Below are 24,822 nucleotides of genomic sequence, written 5' to 3' on the forward strand. Positions count from 1 at the left end.
ACATTGTAGATAGTGTTTTATGGATGTGTTGCTTAATTTATGATTTTGATTTAGAAACTCAGTGGACACTGTAGTTTATATACTTAGCATGTTTTGTGGGAAGGATGAAAAAATAATAATATGAATGTTTAAAAATGGGGAACTATTCAGTTGCTCATTTAAAAAAAAAGTGGAGGAGGATGGGTTAAATAGAGCCATTTGATGAGGATTCTGATGCCAGAGCTAGTTTTAGTTATTCCATGTGCTGCAGAGTAGTAACGTGAACTAAAGGGAACCAAAAACTGTGGCCAAAAGTAGAAATAGGCTCTAAAAGTGGATTAGAACTTATACATGTAGGGGGATTATTTTTTTTCTCTTGTTTTTGAGGTCATTAAATAATACTAAAGCAAGAGTGCATTTATGAGGTGATGGCATTACACATAGCCAGCTCTTAACTGGCTTTCGTAAGCGTTGCTGTAGTTGTCAGAAACAAGATGGTAAGCTAGCTTGGCATTTGGTATGACTGAGTCTGGTGGGTGGTTGCGTGGGCTTGTTTGTGGAGTTGGTTTTGGTTTCTTTTTTTTTTTTTTTTTTTTTGAGAGGTATAGGATGGACCAGACACAAAACAAACCAAATATTGTAGTTTGGGAAGCCTTTAGGCTGTTCTAAAGGAGTGTAATTCTGGTGTTTGCTGTTGTGATGAGCTTACGTCTTTGCAGACTATTAAAATACTGCCTGTGTACTTACTGTTCTCTGAAGTTATTGTTAATTAACAGGTATTGTCTGAGCCATCAGCTGTCACGTGTACCCAGTTAAATGGCAGACATTGGAAGGAGACTTGTCCTGTGGCTTCCAAGCAGTCTGAGTTCCTGGATTGTCGTTTAGTCACGTGTAGACTGATAACTGAACTCCAATTAATAGCAGTTCAAACACCGGAGTTAGTTTATCTGGTTGAATCTTCTACAATAAGTCTCTATTGGTCTAGTTTTTTAAGTAATATTCTGCAGAAATCTTGTCTTAAAAAGGAATAAGGACCCCTTGACATAAAGAACAGTTTTAGTGCGGTGTGTTACAGTACTCTTTTGCAAACTGGCTCCTGTCTTACACAGGAAAAACAGCAGGAAGTCTGTAAAATTGCGTGTGCTTTTGGTCACCAGAGATGCCCTGAAAGTGCAGAAGTGTCTGTTAAATCTTATTGCTGTTGTTTTCTTCATGTTTTTAAGTGCTGAAGCAATATGTTCTATTCACATTCTATAGAACTTAATCCACTGATTTTTTTATTATCCAGCCCACTAATGTCTGTCTGAATTACAACATCTATTCAATTGCTAATCTAAGTTTCAAAGCAGAGTATGCTGTAACTTGGGGCTTTATTTTTATTTGGAGTTTGTCCATCTTTCACTTTCCAACGATTGGATCTCATTCTGTTCTTGTCTGTTACAGGCAAAAAGGTTTCTAATATGTTTTCTGTGGATACTTACAAACTCCTGATTAAGTCAACTTCTAAGCTTTCATTGTGTAAGCTAAATTTTAAAACTCTGAGAACCTGTGTTTGTGTATACATATTTATATTACAGATATATTATATGTTGCTTGTTAGTAGAAGGGGTTCATTTGACTGTTCTGTGGGTCCATGTGAAACTAGTGTTAGTGCCACGGTTAACTTTTCTGTTGATTTGTTTCTTTACTAATTGCCTTTCCCATCAGATGAATTTTCAAGTTTTTTTTTTTTTTTTTTTTTTCCTCCCAGAGTGAGGAAGGGGACGTGTGTCAGGACAGTTTGTTATAGCTACTTCAGTAATTTTACTTTTTTATTTTTGGAGGAAAAGCAAATCTTTACAGCAGATTTGTAAAGCTAGACTTTGATCTTCAATGTTCTTATATATTTTTGTATTGGATTAAATCACAGCGAAAAGAACACTGCAAACGTGCTTCTGGGTAATTTGCTTCATCCATTTTGAAAGGTTTGGTTGTGGTGAGTCTGTTAGGTACCTTGTCTGATACGAATGTGGGGTTCCTCTCCCATAAGCAGAACTAATCCTGCCAGTTGGCCAAGGGAAACTTTGTTTTTGTTTCTAGAAAATTATCTTTAATTATCTTACTGCAGATAATGAACAGAGAGTTACAGATCACCTGCCTTTCCTGCTAGAAGCCAAGGAAAAAGCTGGTGAAGTAACTTTTTTTTTTTTTTTTTTAAATTCTAGAGTATTCTTCTCCATCAAGAAATCTTTTGCATTCTGACTTTGTGGATGTAGTTTGACATGTATGGAAGTGTGGATAATCCAAATTCTAATTTCTGTAATAAAGGAAACTGCAGGACAACTAGGACATTTTAAGTTTACAGTGGCAGTTAGGACTCCTACTATTATCAACAGTCATGCAGAAACTGTTTATTTAGTTGTTTGATAATGTAGTCATATTTTTACACTGTAAAGGGTGCTGTATTTGTGCAAGGTGGTTGCGTCACAGGAGTAGAGATTAAAAACGAAATTTGCTTTTTCACTCATTTCTGAGCAGGCATGTGTTGTACTGTTCATGCTTTGCAGGGATTAATGCTGTTTTGTATCACTTTCCACATTGTGTATGTGGTGTTTGAGTATGAGTTGCTGAGTTGCTTTTCCTTCTGCATAGGGTGAAAGAGATGAATTGATTACCAAGAGAGATGAGGTGCAGCAGAACTTGTATGCAGCAGTGGAAGAATTAATTTTGGAAGTGGATCAACTGCCCCTCTCCGAGCGCTCAAAAACGTTACAGGTAAGGAGGTTGTTTTTGTCAGTATTCATTCTGAAACACTTGAGAACCTGTGGAGGGTGTTTCTTAAATGTTTCATAGTTGGAGACCTCGAAAGCAGCAGATGGAACTTTAGATTATGCTTTTGAGTTAAGTTGTACGTATGGTAACCTGTAGTTCTCAGTGTTACTTGTGATCCTGATCTCCTAGGTCTTTTGTTTTTAGAGGCAAATTATTATCTAGATCCTGGATTTGAGCAGCCACTTCACTCTTATGGTACTGTGTTTGGTGACTAACAAGACTTTGCAGAGCACTGAATATTTAGTAGAAGGCAAGTGTTAGTGAGAGAACCTACAATTAAAAAGTCAATGCAGTTATCCTGCAGGTTGTGGCAGTGGGTTTTGTGGTTGGATGATACACTTTCCTAGGCCTTCCTGTTAACATGGTTGTTTGGACTAGTGTAGCAAAGTGTAAATTATTTAGTGGTGGGTTTTTTTCTGTGGTGTGGTGGTTTTTTTTGTTTGGTTTTTGTTGTTGTTGTTGTTTTTCTAAGGTGAGAGTTAAACACTACAGAAGCACATGTTTATACCAAGAGTCTCTCTCCCTTCTAGCCAAACCAACAACAGAAAATGGGGAAGTAAGGAAATAGGCTCTGTAGAGACAGTGAGAACTTTAGAAGAGGACTTTACCAGTAGAAATATTACCAAGCTGGTGTTTCTGACCTTTGCTCTTAGAAATTTATTTTCTTCTTTTTAACTTCAGAAACATTTCTTGCTTTTACTTTGACTGTGCAGGTGTGTGTGGAGAGGGGGAAAATGTTTGCAATAGTTTGGCAGTTTGTACAAATTCCAGAGATGTATTCGTCCATACGTGTATGAGATTGGGTTCTTGTGAAAAATCATCATGGTTACAGGGTGTGCTTCAGTTTGTGTAAGATCGGAGCAGCATTAATAAATTGAAGCATTCACATTTTCATATAATTACTTTCTCAGTTTCTAGTGGAATTATTTTTCAATGCCATTAAAAAAAGTTTGTTACGCTTATTTTTTGGGTATCATCTGATATGCAGATTGGTGTCTGATTAGAAAATATATTGGAAGCATTTAATGGCTTTTTGTCACTGGAGGGCCTGTGTGGATCCTACTCCTTCAGACAGAGGAAAGTTGTGGTGTGTGGGATTTTCTTTTCTGTGGTTGTTGGTTTTGTTTGTGTTTTTGGTTTTTTTTGTTTTGTTTTGGTTTTTTTTTTTGGTGTATGTTTAAAGATAATGCTGTACTAATCCACTAGGTGGTAGGCATTAAGCATCTTCTGCTTCTAATTTTACTGCAATCTAAGCATCTAATTGTCCTGCAGTGAAATTCTAATAGGTTTTTTTGAACAGTTGTCAGCTGTTCTGTTAGCTGTCTGTAAGCATGTATCTTCTGCCCCATGGATAGCGTGTGGTAGCTTGTTCTGTGCTCCCTTTCAGTTACCGTGCTTAGCGACAGTGACGGGGACAAGTGCATGTAAGGTCACTGAGCCATCTTCATATCCTTGTTATCCTTCTGGAGCCTGTTTCTCTGTCCATATGCTGGTGAAGTTGCTGATGTTTCGGAAGTGTGTTAATAGTATGAAACATAAACGGATAGAAATAGGATGTAACTTACTGGATTCTTTCCTTGAGGACAGTCTGATGGAATGCATGCAGATATTCTTCTGGCATAGTCAGTGCTGCTATTTTTGGAAACAGGATGTGATGTTGAATATGAAACTGTTACTGAGCCCTTTTCTTTGTTCTATTACCCACCTTTGGCTGCTGTTAAAGGGGCTGATTTTTTTTTTTTCTCCCTCCTTCAGACTGTTCCATTTGAACCTGGCTTCTGCCTTGCCCATTTTTCTATCCATGTGTATCCTGGTGTATTAAATTCCAGCTGTTCAAAGAAGAATGTGATAAAAATGTGTTGTGCACATGAGTGATTTAAATAGCCTCCATAAATTTAGCACAAACCTACTTTTTGTATTTGTTTATAGATGAACATATTTGCACAAAGCTCTTGTCACCTGGCTCATCTGGAAATTGCTAGTTTAAACAATCTGTTGTACTAAATGAATGCTGTTTGTTATAGTAACTGTTGTTATGAAATTAGTTTTAGAATCTTATTAAATAGTGTTTGGTGTGGTTTGTTTTGGGTTTCTGTGGGGTTGTATGTGTGGTGGTTGTGGGGGGTTGTTTTGTGTTTTTTTTTGTGGTCACGGTATTCATTTAGTTGTTATGTGAGGAAATTCTTATGCTTTTGGCCCCACTCTGAACTTCTGCTGTACTGTGTCTGTAGAGCTGGGTCCTGGTTATGGCATCATCATGCGTAGTTCTACAAAATTGGTCAAGCTCACTTCCTCACCTCTGCAGTACCTGCAGTCATCAGCCAGGGGAGTTCATTGCTGCCACATTCTGGCCTGTTGTGGTAGTGTCAGACAGTCTGTTTTCCTTTGTTTTGTTTGGTTGCTCCCCTGACCTCTGCGTTTCAAGTGTCTGAACAGCTCCTGAGAAGTGACACACTAAGTTCTGTCATACTGCTTTTTCCATAACATTGGCTGTTGAGTCTGAAGGGATGCAGAGATGAAAATCTCCTCAAGTGAGGAGGGGAGAAAGGTGTTTTAGTGTTTTTCTTCAATATGACATAGGTGTTGTTTGGGGAGATCTGTAGTACTTAACACTGGGATCTGAGAAAAAGGAAGAAAAAGTGAAATGCTATATATAAGCAAACTGTCAGCAGCCTTTCTCAGGGTTTCTGTAGTCATCTTGTGGGAAACTATGTGGATAAGTCAAATGATGGGTTTCGAAAGCTGAAGGACGCTATTTATTACAAAAGGACAGGTTCATTTGATCAAATCCCACTGTTTAGGGAGAATCTTTTCTTTTGAACTACAGCAGATTGCCTGTGAACACCAATATAGCTCTCAAGTATTTTTCAGCATGAGACTTTCCACCCAGGTGCAAGGAGGGCTGCTTTCTGTGAGGATGTTGTCTCGACTGGTGATTGACTGACACATTCCTCCCTGACCCACTTCACCTGTTTTTCAGGTCTTTTGACAGACTGCCCTTTGTTTAAAAGTGATTTCTGTTTGCACTGAGCTTTAGCCTTGATGCCTTTTATATAACGCTTCAGTTTGTTTTCTGATACAAGTCAAAAGGAGGTGGACCCTGTGCTTTATATACTTGCAGAATACTTGGCTTTTAGAGGGAAATAGAAGTTTCCAGACTATAAAACTTGTTTCAGAGGGCCTTTGCTTTCAGATATCGGACACATAGGTAATTGCTGTTACATTTAGGAACCAGTGTGATGGCGAAGGTGCATCAGAAGGGATTTGACTAGAAGCATTCCTTGGGTGTGTGACTGCTTACCTTGTTTCTCAGGACAAGTTCACTTTTTTTTTCTGAATTTGAGCAGTTCTATGAAGAGTATTATAAACTGAATCCTATTTTGTATTTTTTTTATTCTAATGAGAACGACTTTAAAGTCCAATCCATAGGGAAGAAGAAACTAGAATACAAATGACTCCTTATGAGCTGTTAAGCTTTGTGATGTCTCTTCCTTCCATGTTTTGAAGGGAAGAATCAGACTCTGATCTCTGTATGACATCCTTTTCTGTATTGCATTTTCTGGTAGACATACTGCCACTAGATGTGAGAGGAAAGTGGAATATAAAATATACTTCACTGAATATAGAAAGACACCTTTATAGTAGAAATAATTTTATGTCAGCAGGTAGTGCTAGCTTCTTCTGTGTTAAATGTCTTTATTATTATAGATAGCATACTGTCACAAAATTCTTCTGGTTTGCAAACCTGTTTTTATTTGCTTCTCTTGATACACAGGAACTGTTGTCTTCTCTGGAGATGACGTATGCTCGAGGTTCTGAAGCAGATGATTCTGAGGAGGTATTTCAAAAGTTCTTTAAGTGGAAGAGTGTTAAAATGGAGAAATTAATTTCCGTCAGAAATGATACAGACACAGCTCTGCAAGTTCTTGCTGACTGGTTCAGTGGCATCTTAAAGGTAAGGCAAATAGTCGGTCTTTCCTGTTGGTGAAAAAGATGAAGCATGACACTGTCTAACTGAGCTTGTGAGGAGTAGGCATTAGAAAGGAGAACTACCTATGGCAGGAAGATTGTGCATAGGAGCAGTGGCGCTAAATGACAGTGCCTTAGTACAGAGGGGAAAGGTAATGCATTGAGGAATGGAGTGTTAATTTACTGTTTGTTCTTAGTGTACCTTTGCGGTGAGTCAGAGTTTATGCTTTCTTATGAAAGGACAGTTTTTGTATAAAGATCAGTACTTTTATGCAAGTGTAACTTCTGTATGCGTGTGCTCTATCTGTTAATTGTGTGACTGAAAATTATTTAATTAGTCCTTTCAAGTGACCTTTAGATAGAAAGACTTCAGATTTTAAAAAGTTCTAGTTCATAAATGCTGCTGAAAGAGGTGATGAAAGATCAGTGCTGAGAAGCCTGTCTGACTTGACACGATCTGGGTACAGGTTGCAGACGAATATATAATAGAATTTTTTCCTCACTGAAATGCTGAGTGTAGCTGATTTATGCAAGTAAGTTGTCCACTTCTATTTGTATGTCCTGCAGTATTTTCTGGAATACCATTCTGATGCTATGTGTGTCTCAGTCTGAATTGTAGGAGGCTTGGAGCATTAGAAGTTAAGTGTGTGTTATTTCTCTTGGGAGGAGATGGATGGTGGAAGTGAGTTACTATTAATTGAGTTCTGCTTGTAAAAAAAGTGGAAAGTAGGGAGGTAACTTTGTGGCTTTCCTGTCTCTTTTCTTAATATCTATGTTCTTGCTCAGTTTAGGACTCTTAATCTTCCTAGGAAGACTCTAAGTTGTTCTGCCTTCATTCCTGCAGGCCTAGCTTGCTTGATCTCCTCCTCGTTGCACTTGTGTGTAAATATTCTCAATTTGTGTCAGCATAACATTCCTGCCTGTGTGAATTGTGCGTAATCCACAAGGGCCGTGCCCTTTCATAGTGAACGGATTTTCTGCCCTTGCATTTTGTTGTATCTAGAGCATGTACTGTGGCCAGATGCTGTTACGAATAACTACTCCTTGACTTGACAATAAATGCTGTTCAGCAGCAGTGTAGACTTGGTGCACGTCATCTGCAGTATAATGTCAAAGAATACAATTACTTGTAAATATTAATAATCGTGTCAGTTATTAGAGGCGGCAAACATACCTCTGATTGCTGGGTACAATTCAGAGTGCTATTCTGCATGTATGAAAGGGACTACAGTTTTTTTGTGTAGTGCTGAACTTTGATTTACCTGTTTCAAATCTGAACTTTCCACAAACAGTTCAGAGACACAGGAAGCGTACAGACTTTTGGCGTGAGTTGGTAAAGCACTGATAGGTAGACCAAGAAAGAAATTTTAATTTATCAGTCTTAATCATTTCAGCTTTTGGTATGCAATTATTCTGTTACAGTTTAACTTCCAGATTCATTTTTTAAAATGTGTGAGCAGTTGTGTAGAGCAAATGCTTCTTGAAGTGTTTCCCCTCCCCTTATTTTAAATAGATACTCCTCTTCCTCTCTTTCTGAATACAAATTAATCTCATGTGTAGCATCCATTAGAATCTACAGCAGGAAATGGGTCGATGAAAGACAAGGAAATTTTTAGAGACTGGACGACTCCTTTCCAGTATGTAACTCCAGGCTTTGGGGAGCAACTTAGTTTGAACTTGCACCATTAATGTTTTTATTTTTAGTTCCTTTTAAAGTTATAAAAGATTTTCACAGTTTTTAGTGAAATACACATGCTTGATAGGTGAATGAAGGAGGCAGAGTTTGCAGGTTTCTATTATGACTGTGTATCTTGCATGTTAAATACAGGACCATATTTTCATTTTGGTTCTGGTTGCCGGTGTAATATCTCTTCTTCTGCAGATATGAGTAACAAAACTTTGCTGGAAACAACATTCAATGTAATTATAAGCTGATCTTACTGATTTTTTTTCTCTGGCACCTTCTGTATCTTCTGTCTTGAAGCTAAATTATTTCTGACTTCTATGAAAACACTTAGAGTTTCCTGCTGAAATCTGTAACCTTATTTCACACTTGATAAACTGTGAAATGGATCCCAGGATGTGTCTTCGGCTCGGGTAGTACTATATAGGAATGGAAAGCCCGCTCAATAGTGAAAACTGCCATATTGACCATCTTGTGTATGGCTGTGTGGGCAGCACACATGTTGATTTTTAAATTTTTATTTTTATTTTATTTTTTTTTTTTTTTCAGATGTGAAAATCAATAGGAGAAGGATTAGGATTCTTCTACTGTTTCATTTTTTGGTAAAATTCAAAATGAAATTAGGAAGATAAAACCCAATCAAGGCAAGAATCAGCTTTCTTCTTGCCTGGTGAATTTTAACTCTGTTAGTTCTAGAAATTGTTATCACACTCAAGTGTGAGGCAGTTAAAGGTGATATCCGACACAAATCGGATAGATTTCCAGTAGTATTTCTTGCTTGTTCGTGCTGTCTGCTTGCTAACTTCTTACTTCCAGTTCCAAGGCTGATTTTTTTTTTTTTTTTTTTTTTTTCTTCCCCTGTTTGAAGTGTTTTGATGTGATGTCAGAAACATCTTCAGATTTAGAGGAAGTAGTTGGCAATGCGGATGAAATTCTCAAGAAGGTGGAGCTGGCTATTTGTGAAGAACTGGATACTGGCTTAAATGTAAGTTCTAATCATGTCATGACTTCTGTATAAGCTATCAGATGAGTTTATTTGCTACAAGGCAGCATCTTTTTTTTTTTTTTTTTTTTTTGGGGAAATACGATGAAGTCACATTGCTCCCCAGAGAGAAGAGAATGTGTTTTCCAGGCAACAGGCAGAGGACTGCTTTGGGTTATAGGAACTTAGCTGTACGTGTCACTGGCTTAGCTAATAAATGTTGGGAAAACTGCTTCTTCCCTCTCTATGTGCAGAGAAGCAGTACTGCGTTTTAGTGCTTGTGTTGAAAATACAGATGATGAAAAGTAAGTTTCTGTTTAAAATAATGTGATTGCTTCTCTGGGTGAAATTGTGTGGATAAATTTACTTTTTCCAGTCTTAAGGGATGAATAGTTTTTTATCACTTTCATTTTGCATGGGACAAATGTTCTTGCCTTACTAGTAATCTTTTTCTGGGCTTGTGTTAGCCTTTTTCCCCAGTTACTTCCTTTTTTGATAAGCTTTTCCTCCATTCTCTTTTGCTAACTCTTTGAGGTGCTTACATTGTCTCTGCAATGAGAGCCTCTACTATGCCAGAGAATGATTGTGACAGAAAACGTTGAACCTGTCCTCTAATGTAGCATCGTACTAACAACAAACCAGTAGTTTAGTCTGCTCTCTCTGATAAAACTGTGACTCTCTTGGAAGAATGGTTGCATGCTTTAATGCTTCGTGTCTATTTAGCCATCCTATCCTTAAAAAAAAAAAAAAAAGTCTTTCATAGCATCTGGAATATGAAATTGGACTTTTGTATAGAAATGCTAATTGAATGAACAAGAGTTCAAAACTTGCTAACTTCCCTTTTAGAATCTCTTTGAGAGAGAGAAGAATCTGATAAATGATTTTTTTTTCCATTAACAATGGAATTTCTCAGTGAAAGTTTTACATATTAAGCGTTGGTATGTGTAAATGAAGAATGACTCTTCAATCTTTAATCTTCCAGAAGCATGATGAAGCAGAGAAGGGAATAGTTATGAGTGCTTACAATAAAGTTACATGTAACATTCGTCAGGAGCAAAGTATGATTGCTGTCATACAAAACAGATACTTGACCAGTGTTGAGGTGAGTTCATGCCTTATTTATTTCTGTCACGTTGATCTGTACTAGTAACCCTTTCTGACATAATTTCTTTTTGAAAGATACCTTCTTTTCTTTCTATAAGGAAATTCTAGGAGTATATTGGTGATGAGAGATTGGTTGGGTCAAAGCTTGAGAATTGCAATTGTGCATTACCTCAACCTTCATTTAGTTAAATGCAAAGATACTTTTTTAAAAAACAAAGTAGTGGAAGCTGAAATCTACGGATTCATTACAAATCAATATGTAACTTAAGAGGATTGAGATTAAGTAGAATGTTGGTTTTCCAGAAGGTTGTTAATATAATTAAAATAAAACACAATAAAAACCCTCTTCTCTGGGGAAAGACCCTGAAAAGCTGAATTCAGATAAGTTTCGGGCAGTTTCTCTAATGCATTGGACTAAAGCATATTAAAATAAAATGCTTGAATGCTTTCTGATACTTTATTTTATTTTTTTTCTCTTTTCCTCCTAGTTCAAAAAACAAGCTGATGAATGGCTGAATAGAAGACCCAATATTAAGAACTTACTATCAATTAAGAAAACTGTGAAAAACTTAAAGGCCCAGTTAAGGTGGAAGCTGGTTGAAAAGAACAACTTTGAGGAAGTATGAAAATGTTACAGTGTTGGTGGTTTTGTCTGTTGTTTTAAAAATCACTTTAGAAACACCAGTTTTGTCTATTCCATGCAGGTGATAACTACACGGAACAGTTTGTTTTCTGACCTGAATTTTGCCTTTAACTGTGGAAATTTTTACCGGCTCCTGAGGCCAAGTGTGAATGACTTAAAAAACAAACAGAAAAACCCCTAAAAGTCAGTGCATAGCCACTTTTCTGTTTCAGTCCCCAGCCATGGCATTGTGCTTTTAACTAAGTCCTTCTGGTCACAGTTGCTAGTCACAGTATGAACAATTTTGTCCATTTCTTTTTACTGTGCTGGTTGTGTGATTACTTTAAGTTTTTACTTTGTAAATAATGCATGTACCTCCCCTTTGGTGACAGAAGTCAGTGTCTGTTCTGGTTTTCATGGTTCCCCACTATCCCTCAGAGAAGTTCAAGGAATGTAAATATTACTCCAGCCTCAGTGGTGTCTGTTTGATCGCGCATTAATTATTCTGGTGATGCTTAAGGAAAAAAAAATCTGCATATGTGTCTCTAAGCACTGTAAAGGGACAGTTAGCTTCAAAATGAGACGCACTAATGAAACCCGTTGGGAAAAGGATTCTTGAATAATGAAGTGACATAAGGAAAATACCTGCTTATGGGAGAAAAAAGTGAATGAATTATGAAACCTGGCACTGCTGGTAGATGAGTGATGTTGCTGTTATGATTGTATTTGATCAGCTAATTTAAAAAAGAAAATGCTCTTCGACTTAAGAAACAAGTAGGCAAAGGGCTAGAACATCTGGTCTGTCACATAAATAATGGGAGCACCTTTCTCAGTGATTAGATTTTAAGAGATTCTCATGGGTTTCCGGGAAGGAGACTGAGTAAAATACACATTTGAGAATATATTCAACTCCAGAGCTGTGATATGGAAGCTGGTTTTTAATCCTGATGTAATAGGTTGTCATTGTTTGGTATAATAGCAGAATGAGAACTGTACACTAACTTTGTTATTCCTAATGTAGTCGGATGATTACAGTGAGTTTGAAATGACAGGAATAAAAGAGGAAATTGCTGATCTGCGAAATAGGGTTCTTCAGGAAATATCCAAGGAACAAGAAGAATATGTAAGTATTAAACTGCTTAGGCAACTAAACAAACCTGATGAGGCCTATCTGAATTTCAGTTGCTTTAATGTGGGTAAAACAAAAAATCTGATTTTTGTGATGTTGAATGTTAAGTTGGCCCTTTTTTGGTGAAACATGGGAGAAGGCATGGAGGCTGATCAATTTTACCTCTATTTGAACATTGTTTCTTTAGATGTTCCCCCTCTTCCTCCCTCCATAAGGAGGTGAGATGAGAAAAAAAATGTGAGCTGTAGTTTTCAACCCAGAAGAACTGCAGCTGAAAGCTTAAGCTCAGTTGCTGAAGACAGACACTATTTCTTGCAAGAAGGAGGACTATTTCCTTATGACTAGGTTAAAACAGGCTTTTATCCTGAAGGAGATCACCCTTTCTTTAAGTCCTCTATATGGAGGGAAGAATCAGAAACCATTGCCTTGTGAGTGAATAGAAAGGCCCTGGGATTTTTGGTGGTGAAATGCCTACCTGTGCAGACACAGCATTTGTGTGTAATAGTTACCTTGCAGCGTTACAGCTGTGCAGGGCCTGGAGATGCATGAGATCCTGGCCTGGTCTGTGTTACTAATTGATTTCTATCTTCCTCCACTTACCTGTAGTGAAGTTGTTTTCCTTTGTTTAGGCCTACTGAAGCCTCTTGTAGAAAAGATGAAATGTTTTCCTTGATGGTGCATGAGCTGTTTGGGGCTTTAACACTACCCACCCTCAGAGCGTTCAAAAATCTGTCCATATTGAACTGCTGTATTCATGTTGTGTGTGCTGATTTTTTTTTTTTTTAAAAAAAAAAAACAACCAAAACAAACGGCACTGTTATTTTGATGATGTTATTGAAGGAGATACAGTCATGGTCAATGTACATTTGAATGTCCTGGGTATACATTGCAAATATCAGTGTATATTTATATTTGTCAGAAACTAGTGACCTGAACTGTGGGCTTTGTTTCCTTCAATTAGGAGAAGCTTACATATTTGGCACAGAAATGGTTCCCTGAGTTACCACTTCTTTATCCAGAAGCAGGAATTCTAAACTATATGGTAAGCAAAGGTTGTATCGGAACGCACTGTCAGTTATTGTTGCAGACACTGTCCAGGCTCTGCACCAACAGTGCTCTGCACAGCCTCTGTGCATGTGGGGGGACATATACCCTGGACATTGTTGTGCTCTTCCTCCTTCTGCCCCTCTTCTGGGGGATGTTCAGGGAATGCATTTTCATGAGTTGCCTCATCATGGCCAGCCTCTTGGTAACAGATGCTGTTAACTTTTTACCATGTCCCAGCTGGTTTTGGGCTTTGCTAAGTTGACTGGGGGAGAGGTAGTTGAAGCCTCTGAATCTTTCCAGCTGTTAAATGCTGTGCGCTTACCCTGGATATCTGTGTGTGCATGTGTTCAGAACTCCGGCGGACTTCTGACATGCAGCCTGGAGCGAGACCTTTTGGATGTTGAGCCCATGAAGGAACTGAGCATGAAGCGACCTTTAGTGTGTACAGAAATTCAGGGCCAGAAGGTTCTTTTAAAGGTAATGTTGGCACTGGCTTTCAGTTAATGCTGCAGGTGAGGCATTGGGTTATTAATGTGCTGATTCTGAATAAACTCTGCTGTTCCTTTCATGTTCTTGTGTTTAACAGCCCTTTTCTGATGGCAGATTTTATTTTCTTGGGCCCTGTAGAACATGAAGCATTGTTTTCCTTCTGGATTGATTCCATGTTGCTTACAGATTTTTTTCACTTCTTTTGGGGACTACTGTAGTGAACAGTGCTTCCCCTCTACTGTCTGTTCTTTCTGGTATCTGGTGGACCTTTTATTCTGTTCATTACTCCTGTCTCTTTTTGCAGGGAGAACTTTTCCCTTGCTCTACTTCTCTTACCAGTCTGCTAGCAATTGAGAAACCAAGGGATGTAGTATTATGAGGCATAGTTGTAAATATTCTTCCTGCTTTTGACTTGATTTATTGTCTCTCAAATTAGAGACATGCTCCCTGTTTTGTTGGTACAGACTTTCTAAGAGTTAAGAAAATATGGGAACGGTCTATGACATTTGGAATTGGGTTTTGTGTTAAGTAGAAGAGGAAGTTACTTGATGGCATCCAACAATATGCATTTCTGTAATTAAAAAAAAAGTTTAATGCAATAACATTACAGACATTAGAAGTAATAGCTTGGGTATCTCTTTTGTTTTTAAGGGATACTCTGTAGATGTAAACTCAGAAGCCAAAGTAATAGAAAGAGTTACCAAGTATCACAGAGCTTGGGATCCGCAGAAGGAGAAATCTGGATTATTACGACTTTTGTTCCTTCTTCTCTGCAAGGCAAGATTCAAATTGATCATCTTGATTTCTGAGTTAAGCTGAAAGACTTGCAGTTGGACCTTAAAGCTTTAACATGTTTTAAGTTGGAGGATTGGATCAGAAAAATATTTATTTTCTGAGTTTAGATAAACTGTGTACTTAGTAAACATAACGAATTGATTTATCACACATCTAATGCATGTTAAACTTCACAATATTCCTGATATCTGAAACAATCTATTTTTAATTTTCTTGGTTTTTTTTTTTCTTTGGTTGTTGAAGTCTGATCCTTTGGTATACTTAATGGTCCCGTACTACCCAGGAGCAAGTCTGGGAGCTTTACAGGCTGATTCACCTTTAACTCTAGAGGTAAGTACAGCTACTTAGACCATCAGCATTTTATTTTGTGTTTTTGAACCGAACTCGTATTGTTTTGCTGTATCTTATGGTGCTGATGGTGTTTCACTAATGTCCTTCCTTCGGTGGCTGACAGTGACTGTACAAAGTTGCACAGGGTAGCCTGACTGGCGTCCTTAACATCTGATCAGGCAGTAGTTTATAACTTTCTAAAAGAGATTTTGCTTGGATACACTTTTTTATTGAAATTAATGCCTCAGCTATATTACTAGTAGATTTTAAAAGTACTCTAGTTAAGCATGTTAGATGCTCAGGGGCAGACATTTCTGTTTTAGAGGACTCCTATGTGTATAATAATTTTTTTTTTTTTAATCTCTTCCCTCACTTCATCCCCCTCTCTTTCCTTTCCCTCCTCCCCACACAGGGTATAGGCTGTTTGGATAGTCATTCCTTCTAAAGAAGCAGTAGCTGGAAGCCAGTATGGTCTTTTCTCTAGTTCTGTTTGTTAACTTGGACCTACTTTTAAATGTTGCATGGTTGTTTTCTGGCAGTTTATTTGTTTGTTTGTTTATTTATTTTTGTTCCTCCCCTTCCTTTTTTTTTTTTTGTTTTAGTGATTTGTTAATCAGTGACTGCATTTCTTCCCCCCCCGCCTGACTGTGCAAGTCATAATAATCTTACTGGGAATTAATCCATACTTCATAAAACTTCATAAAATGGAATTGCAATGGACTTCGAATGTGTACAAACCTTAAAAAAAAAAAAAGTCTTAGTTCTGGACAAAAACTTACTTGATACTATGCTTTGTTTTTTACATATCTATCTTTGTAATAAACACCGAACTTAAATCACTAGGAGGCATTAAAAGTGATGAAAGGAGTGGCCCAAGGTCTACAAACGTTGCACAGTGCTAATATAGTACATGGATCTCTGCATGGAAATAATGTATTTGCTGTGAATCGAAATCAAGGAATCGTTGGAGACTTTGATTTCACGAAATCAGAGGTAAAAAAAAAAAATCCTTTAGTGACTTTTAGTCAGAATTACATATCAAAACAGACAACTATGTGCAATTTAAAAGACTTAGTGATAAACATTGTGCTCAGCAGTGGGACTCTTGTTTCTTATTCTAAATAGGATTGGGCAGTTTGACTATTATTAGAAATTTTTGTAAACATACTCTAATCTTGGAGGGGAAGAAAAGAATTACTGAGTGTGGGCTGTGGTTCAGCAAAACAGTGGAACAAAAAGGAGAAGTTGCAGTATTTGTTTGTTGTCTGTCTGTCTTGTATATTTGATGGTAAGCAGCATCATCAGAGGTGAGAGTAGGAACTCATGTTTGAAGAAGGGCTAGTCAAGCTCATATGAAGTCTTTGCCTTTCTGTTTGACAGGTAATGGGGTTCTAGTATGTGTTTTGATCTGCCGTGGTATTTGGTAAATTAACAGGATTTTACATGTTGCCTACATGTACCTGTATTTAGATGTACTCTGGTTTAGTCCTGAATTTCTGTAGTAAAGCATTTCATAGCTGTTCCTGGAGAAATTTGTTGTGTTTACATAGCAAAGTCTCCAATAATGGTATGTATTCTGTAGTCACCTTTTGACTTTCTAAACTGAAGTTATTTGAGCTAAAACATTTATTTTTAAATATAAATTAATTATTTTTAAAATATAAATTAATTTTAAAAATATAATAAACATAAGTAAAAGTAAGTTTCATTGAGAAACTTTGTTTCTGCTTTAGAAATGCATCATCTGTTAATCTCATTAAGAGTGTCAAATATTTGGACAGCAAGGTGTGCTTCCCTTGAAATAAATGTTAACTTTCAACATGTTAAAGAGAGATGCTTGAAAAATTTTTGACAAATGAATTTTCTGGAAGATCATACTCGGTATGGATGTGTCATTGTGAAAATTGCAGGAGCTGAGGAAGACCATCTCTGTCTTTATTCCTCCCTGCAGATATGGGCTGTGCTGAAACAGGCAGCTCATGTGTGATAGAGCAGGAAAGTTTCACCTGTGGTTCACAGCCTGGATCCAGTTTGTGTCCCCTCTGTAGGGCTGTCAGTACTGCTCAGTGCTTGCACGTTCTGCATGATCACAAAGGCATGAGTGGAGCTGGTAACTGATTTGTTACCAAGCACTCTTGGCAATCTGGAGAGCAGTCTTCTCTGGTCTGGTTATAGCGAGTGCTGACTGCTGTCATGGAGGGGGGATAGAAACGCAGGGGCTAGCCTTTATTTTGACAGTAGGCAGTCCTAAAAGATGCTCGAAACCAGAAGGGAGGGAAGCAGCTAGTTTCGGGTAAAGACCAGAATGGCAGAGAAAGAAAAAATAGCAAAGCTAGCAGAACTGGACTTTAGAACTAAAGTTACCCAAAATACTGCTGAATATATTTTAATATCTGATTTGTTTTTTTTTCTTATTTGAGAAGTTTTGCAACTTGTGTTCTTTACCACCTTATGAGGCTTAATAGTTTTAGTATGGAGTTAAATCTGCCATCCTTACTCTTCTATTACAGTTACAGATGCTGCATGTGTGACGTTACCTCTTTTTTTTTTTTTCCTTTACACACCGCTTTTTTGTGATCAGTTAAAGGAGGATTTTACATTTCAGTCTGGGTCAGCACTGAATGCTATGGTAAAGTTGTCTGACACATCAAAAGGGAAAGGGAGATACATCTGCTTCGATATGCTGTCAGTCTTGCTTGAAATTACAGGTGCAACTTTTTTCCCCCGTAGGAGCAACGTGCTGCAGCAAACAGTATGGTTGTCAGTACCCTGAGCTTAGTTTCTCCTGAACTGAAAATGGGACAGCCACCTTCTCCAGCCTCTGACATGTATGCTTATGGCTGCCTCCTGTTCTGGGTATGTTATGGCTTGTGGGAGAGTTTCTAGTAATATTATGAACTGTAGTGCGTTTGTAAAGAGCCATTAATGTTGTCTCCAGGTGCTACTTTGAACTATTTTGGCAAAATAAGTCTTCATATTTTCAACTGAGTAGTAAGTGGGGAACGAATGGGAGCTACAATTATGGGCAGAAACCAGTAATTTTTTTTCTATAAAATACACAATGTAATTTGTGCAGTAATATGAAGAAAAATTATGCTTTTGTTCCTCATGCTGTGGATTGTCAGTTTTTACTGCACTTCCTGTTTATTCCTTTTGAGCCTTTTTTTTTTCTTCTTTTTTTTTTTTTTGTGACCTTGCCCCTAAGGAATTGCCCAAATCAAAAGAGAGGGATGATGAAGGCAAGGAGGGGACTGTCATATGCGTTGTTGCTGGCAACAGTGCTTAGGTGTTTTGTTTCTTAGTGCGTGTTAGGCCAGGGAGGAGAAAGCAATCTACTTTCCTGTGTTAGGAGGTGTGTTGTACAGCATCTCTTCCATCTCCTTTTTGTCTTCTGGCGCTGTATTGCTGCCTCCCCAGACCAGGGTGTCAGCGCCATGTATTCTGAATGGGAAAACTTCAGATCTCCCAGACTTGAAAAGTCACGAGCTACCCAGCAAGTGCTGATGTTCCCAGGCAGTGATTTTCTGTGAGTGCTTGATTTGTTGGAACCGGTTCACTGAGTACCGGTTGGAGCTCCAGGTACGTGGAGGTCTTCCTGGGAAACACTGGTAGTTCCATCAGCTGTGCTGTGACGGCTTCCGTAATCCCTTCTGTGCTGTAGCATCTTAAAAACACTTACTGACAGAGGTGGAAACTGCAAGTTGATAGATAGCCGTTGTCAGTTACCTGTGCTGAGAAGATGAAGCTGGTTCATATAAAAGTCAGTCTTGATTATGTTTTATTCACAATTTAGGAAGCAATTGCTTAAAATTAAGTAATTTTTCTGCTTAAATAGATGAACTACACTGTAGCTTAATATCAGATGTTTATAATTTATTAATGTGGTACGATTTAGTTAGAACACTTTAAGTACTACCCTTCAGATCTTCGTATCTTCTAGAAAAAAAGTTTTACAAGTAGAAGTGGGGGTGGAGAGTTAAAAAAAAAAGGAGAAACAAAGTCTGTTTACAAAATGGCTGTCTCTGCTTGAAGAGAGTATCTGGAATGCAGCGAGATCGGCATTCTTCTGAAACCTCATTTGATTTTGCCAGCTGAATTTCAGACTAATCCACATGTAACTAATCTTCAGCTCTGACTTGGTGTTGTGTTGATCATTTGATGGAAAATTGTAGCTCAACTGTTAGTATTATATTTGACAGTTGCCAGTTTCACGATGGCCATCTGAAATTGTGTTCCATCTCATTAAGCAGCGGTGCCACTTAAAAAATTGAGACTGATTTTCAGAGTTCTCTGTGGATCTGTGTCACAAGGACCCAGCACTGACTGAACATGTGCTTCCTTTTGCTATCTATGTAATTGTTCAGAATAGAGGCGTTTTCAGCTTAACCTGCAGGCAGGGTTTTGAAAAATGCTGTACTCTGGCATGGTCCTAGGCAACAGTAAAGACTGGGGAAATTTTACTTTGTTTATGCGTGCAGAGTCCACGTTTGTCTGTTAGAGTGCACTTACCCCTCAGCATTTCTTAAAGAGGATTATATAATTAAATGTACAGCTTGAGCATGGACTTTGAGTCATATTTTAAAAAGCCTATTTCTTTTGACCTCTAAAAGTTTCTTCTGATTATTTTTTCCCTTTGTTTCTGTGTAAAGGGGAACTTGAGCCCATTGCTTGTTTTATCTTACTGTGAAATTAGGGAAAAAGCCTTTCCCTGCCATTTTCACATAACAATCCATTTTCACTTGAAACCTGTAATGTCCGTGACTGATTTTTGGTTTTGTTAAAACTAAAGGGAAAAAAATCAACAGTGTTATGCATGATGTATCTTTTCATTTGCAGCTTTGTGTTCGAAACCAGGCGTTTGGCATAAAAGAAGATGGAACACCTGAGGTGGATGTGCTTGTCAAGGTATGTTAATTGTCAGGTGAGGAAGATGAGACTGCTCTTGTTTAGGAGTGGTTAATAGGTTTTATTTTATTTTTTTTTTTAAAGTCAAACTCTTCATTGTAAATGTAGCATTAAGAAAATGTTCTTAATTGAGTATTTGGATAATTCTGACTAGCATGCACAAATAAAATGGTGTTTGAGAAGTTTAAAAAAACCCGGAATTTTCTTAAATATTTAACTCCAACCTCAGGAGGAGCATCTTCTTCACAGATATCTATTAATTGAATGGTACCAAGTTACAGACTTGGGGAATAAGTCATCGAAGTTCAGCCTCAAAGGAGGTATTTGAATTAGGTACCTGTCTTTTTTGAAGTCAGGAAAGTTGACTTTCATCTGTCTTTCTACATAATGATTTCAGTGCTTTAGTGTTCATAAAACAACCAAATTCCATTTTAATCACTTCAATGTAGTTGTAAAAGTGTTTTGTACCCTTTATTCTTTGGTTTGCTGCTTTTTTTTTGTGTGAAACACTTTCCGGTGCCTCTGAAACAAATGCACAGATATAAGTGGACCCTGCATGATATGAATGTGTGTTGCTGCTTTCATTCTTTCTACTCTTCAACTGTTATTCTCTGTCCACTGTATGCCAGCAACTGTTGTCACCTTGCATTCTATTTTCAGTCCTTTTTTTGAAGCTTATCTGTGTCTCGGTGACTATTTGAGAATAAGTAGACCTATGTGCCTTCATATTTCCCAGCTTAGATCTTCAGCTTTGAAGTCGGTCCTTCGCTAACTTATCTATCTCATGGTTGTTAATCATAAGAAGATAACTTTATGGCCTTCTCTCTGTGTGCCTTAGTTGCCTGAGCAGTTGCCTTTCCGTGGGTTTATTTTCTTCTGTAACTCTCTTTCCCATAAACTTTCAGCCTTCTGGCCTTCTGACCTTTTTTCTTGCCTACTTTCAACCTCTTCTACCTTTGCTACAGGCAATTCCTTTACCTCCTTCTAAAAGCTGGAATAACAAAAGACATGCTACCATATATAGTTCAAAGAAATTCACTAGAAGTTTTATGGACCTTTTTCAAATCACTGACCTTCCCAGACTGTTTCTGCATCATACTTTTTGTTGTACTTCCGCCTGTCTTGTTACAGACAGCTTTGTTCTTGTCCTGTGTCCCTCCCATCTCCCTTGAGTGGATTACCCTTGTGTTTTTTAATCTGTGTGGACTACTTCTCATATTATGCTTGTTCTGTTGATCTTTCTTTAAGTGAGAGCTTGCTACTTTATCTAGAAGGCCATGAAAGTCCTTAAATAAAGCTTTAGACTGTTAGTCACCTGCTTGCAGATTTTTTAATATTTAGCTTTTGAGTTAAGTCTTAGGTTATGGATAGAATTTTCTACGGAATATAGGGAAGAGTTAGAGGTTAATCTCCATATTTTCAGAAAAGTAGAAAAATACTTTAAATGGAAAAGTAGAAAACAAAGCAGTGGAGTTGCTCCTGGTCACATGAATTAAAGTAGTTTTGTCAAGGGCAGAAGAAACCTTCATATTAAGTCCTTCTTTGCTGGTTATACTTGCACATTAATGATTTACCTGCTTTATGGAGACACCTAGGAAGCATGGGGTTAAAGCTGGTCTAGATTTACTAGAATTGTGTTCATACTGAGCTTAGTGTATCCTGTTTCCTGTGTTTAGGTTAAGAAACTGTCATGATACAGTACCAATCTAACACAGTTGTAGTGGTTCCAGTGTCCAGGCAGGGTATCTTGTGTATCAGTGCATCACACAGTAGTGTAAATAGTCTTGTTTTACTAGATGACTCTTCTCCTCTACAGTATGTCTTTTAATAACTTCATTTCAACAATGTTCTCCAGTGATGAAAGCATTACTGATAAAGCACAGGACTATCTACCAAATCCATATGCAAAATTATTTCCAGTGTGACACTACCGTGCAAAAAAAAAATGCAGCATTTAAGCAGGGAGGTGATTGTGTAAATGGTGTTTATTATCATTATAGTTGCATGGTTTCTTATTAAAAATTAAATTAATCTTATGAAATGCACAATACTATCGGAAAGAAGATTCAACACTTTGTGATCCACCATTACAGCTAACTGTGGGGTTTTAAATGGATTCCACAAAACTCGTGCAGAACAGTCTGCCCAGTGCATCATTCAGGGTTTTGCATAATAATCCTTAGTTATTGAAAAACTGAACTTTGTCATGCATAAGGGAAAATTAATTGTCCAAGGAAGTAGAAAAGATTTCTTGGGACATTAAAAGTTGTTAACTTCTGTTTTCCATGAAATTTCTGCTGTGATAATGTTTTATGAATAAGGTCTGAAGTATGCAAATCAAAGTTTAAATGGCCAGCTTCAGGGTATTGTACTTCTGTGTTCTTCGGTGTTCTTCTGTACCAGGTATGTTCTGAAATACAACAGCTGTTTGCATCTTAAGGACAATTAATGAATTTAGCCATTATTGTTCTTAGCAGGGATTAATTAATTTTGTGACTTTTAATAAGAGCAAGTTTCTTTAACTTTTTTTCCCTGATGAAAAGAAGCAGGATTTGATTTTGACCTTGTCAGATGATACACTCCTAATCAGTATATCATTGTTGACAGTTTTTAAGGATTCATCCTGGAGGCATGTGCACGCACGTGCACCAGCCACCAAGTCTGCTGGAAAGCAATCTGTGCTGCCTGCAGTGCACAGGAGCACACATGAGGGTTTTACTAGGAAATGTAATACTAATAAATATATTTCAGCTGTTTCTTGGGGAATCTTTTAGACCTCTGACTGTTAATCCTTGTCCCAGTTCTTGAGGAAAATCTATTTTGCTTTTAAGTGCTTTATCTATAATCAGCTTATTCAGAATTAATCTCCATGCCCATCTGTAGGCTCTTGACAGGCTGATAATTTCCATTCCATCTCTGTCTCGTGCCCTGAGGAATTGCAGACTTGCAACTAGTAAAATTTTTTTTGTTTTTAGCAAATGTAAAATTGCCACAGGAAAATAACTTTAAGCTTTAGAAAAGGGATATTTATGTTAGCTAGCTGTTGAGGAAAAGCAAAGATTAGAGGTAAGATCCTGTAGCCACTCATTTAGCCATGCCAAGCTTCAGTGTTCAGTGTGTTTCAGTGTCCAGTCTTGCATATTTTTTTTTAAAAAAGGCAAATAAGAGCAAACATAGGGAAGTGGAGTACATGTGATGAAATGTTTTCCTACAGCATTGTTCCTTGTGGAATCAATTTTGAGTTTCCTTAGTCCAAGAAGATGTTGAGAAGGGGATATTTGTTGTTGACAGGCATTTGATGGTTTCATGAAATGCACATGTACAAGTACAAAGCATTTCAGGCTCTTTAAATGCACAGACTTTCTTCACTTTGAATTTTGCAGAAGAAGTGTTGTAGTCATGGTTCACTCTTGATTTCACTGCGCGTGTTTGGATCTTCTTAACTAGAGATTTTCCTTTGAGCATTTAAAATGTTTTATAAACATTTAATAATCCTTTATGCCTATGAGATGGACAGTTTTCAGATCTCATCCTTTCACCTAGATTTCAGATTATTTGGGGAGTGGCTCGTTGTCCAGAGTCACTCTGATTATCAATGGAAGAGTTGGAAATTGCTTGTTCGTGTCTTCAAATTTTTGACTACTTGTGTACATTCCTTTGCATCACAGTGATTCTTCTGTGTGGGTGAAATGGGAATAGGTGAGAGGTGTACACGTATCTTGTGCTTTGCGGTTTTATTGACCCTGGTCAGAGGTGTTGCTGGCTTAGAGACTGTGAAGAAGCAAGCCTTCCTATGAGAACATTCTGTTCCCGTTGAGTTTTGGTAATCTAAATCTCTAGATCAGCATTTAAAATTGTATTCCTTGCCGTCCCCTTGTCCAAATCCAGTGTGTGCTCTTCCTCTCTCAACAGCTTATATTTATGCATATGTGTAGCAGCTGTGTTTTTGTTTGGTGTATGGATTCTAGGACTGTTAATGTGCTAAGCATTTAGGCACATAATCCCTTCTGATAAATCCAAAGAGCCTAAGTGTAAGTGATGGGTTAATAGCAAAATAGCTGCTGTTGATTTAGAGCCTGTTACTTTGGTCCTGTCCTCTCCCCCCCCCCGCCGTGGTCTTGTAGAGAGATAAAGCAATATGATAAAAGATGAAGTTTTAGAAGGTGAATGGCATCTGTTGTTCCTTCTCAGTAGAAAGACCAACTTCAGTATTTCTCTAATTTGTAGCAGTTCAGTGAATTTGTATTTTCAAATATAGCAACTCATGCTCTTCTGTGAAATCTGCTGGCACCAATTGACAGACCTGATGCTGAACACTTGCCTTTATTTTGTTGCTAGTGAGCATTATGACTGTCAAAGTGTGGCAGACCATCGGGCATGCTATGGTACAATGTTTTGTAAGGGCTTTGGGCCCTAAGCAACTTATAAGGTATGTTCATCAAATGCTTGGTTGTTATTTGTAATCAAGTTTGTTTTGCTTACTGATGAAATCCTTCTCCCTCCGTTTGCAGGATGATAATGTTAAATCTCTTCTCCTGAAGTTGTTCTGCTGTAACAGACTGACAGCTGAGCAGGTGCTGAGGGATGATTGCTTCCTTGTAGTTGATGCGATTCCAGTTTCACCACAACCAGGTGAAGAGCATGAGCCATGTGAAGAACATGATTCTGAGAAGATAGATGAAAAATGGGATTAACTGAGGAGAATGGAGCAAACACTACTCAATAGATGAGGAACTTTTCCATCAGATGTTTGAGGCTTCTGTTGTTGTTTGTTTTTTTGAAATCATTGTCCTGATCTGAAATCTCAAAGTATAAAAGATTTGGTAGGGGCAGTCATGTTTTGTGATTACAAAATCTTCACTGCATTTTCTTTTAAGTACATTTTATTCTAAATAACTGTTTGGGGGGTATAAATATGATGTTACTGATTGTGTTCTTATTTTGTCAGCCTTTTTCTTTGTCCATTATGTAGGCTT

The 24,822-nt window shown here is 37.7% G+C and overlaps 1 protein-coding gene across 1 annotated transcript in view; it reads left to right on the forward strand.

Moving 5' to 3' along the window:
* STK31 (serine/threonine kinase 31) overlaps positions 1–24,540 on the forward strand; it is a 38,558-nt gene extending 14,018 nt beyond the window's left edge. The window contains exons 10-23 of the mRNA XM_086740430.1: positions 2,611–2,733; positions 6,566–6,745; positions 9,312–9,428; positions 10,408–10,527; positions 11,018–11,149; positions 12,173–12,274; positions 13,242–13,322; positions 13,679–13,804; positions 14,468–14,593; positions 14,855–14,941; positions 15,785–15,934; positions 17,672–17,797; positions 19,778–19,846; positions 24,358–24,540. Of these exons, the coding sequence (XP_086596556.1) occupies positions 2,611–2,733; positions 6,566–6,745; positions 9,312–9,428; positions 10,408–10,527; positions 11,018–11,149; positions 12,173–12,274; positions 13,242–13,322; positions 13,679–13,804; positions 14,468–14,593; positions 14,855–14,941; positions 15,785–15,934; positions 17,672–17,797; positions 19,778–19,846; positions 24,358–24,540 (1,722 nt within the window). The remainder of the gene's footprint in view (positions 1–2,610; positions 2,734–6,565; positions 6,746–9,311; positions 9,429–10,407; positions 10,528–11,017; positions 11,150–12,172; positions 12,275–13,241; positions 13,323–13,678; positions 13,805–14,467; positions 14,594–14,854; positions 14,942–15,784; positions 15,935–17,671; positions 17,798–19,777; positions 19,847–24,357) is intronic.
* The last annotated feature ends 282 nt before the right edge of the window (positions 24,541–24,822 follow it).

This window comes from Chlamydotis macqueenii, chromosome 2 (genome assembly GCF_036417535.1).
Source record: "Chlamydotis macqueenii isolate bChlMac1 chromosome 2, bChlMac1.mat, whole genome shotgun sequence".
In the NCBI taxonomy this organism is placed as follows: Eukaryota; Metazoa; Chordata; class Aves; order Otidiformes; family Otididae; genus Chlamydotis; species Chlamydotis macqueenii.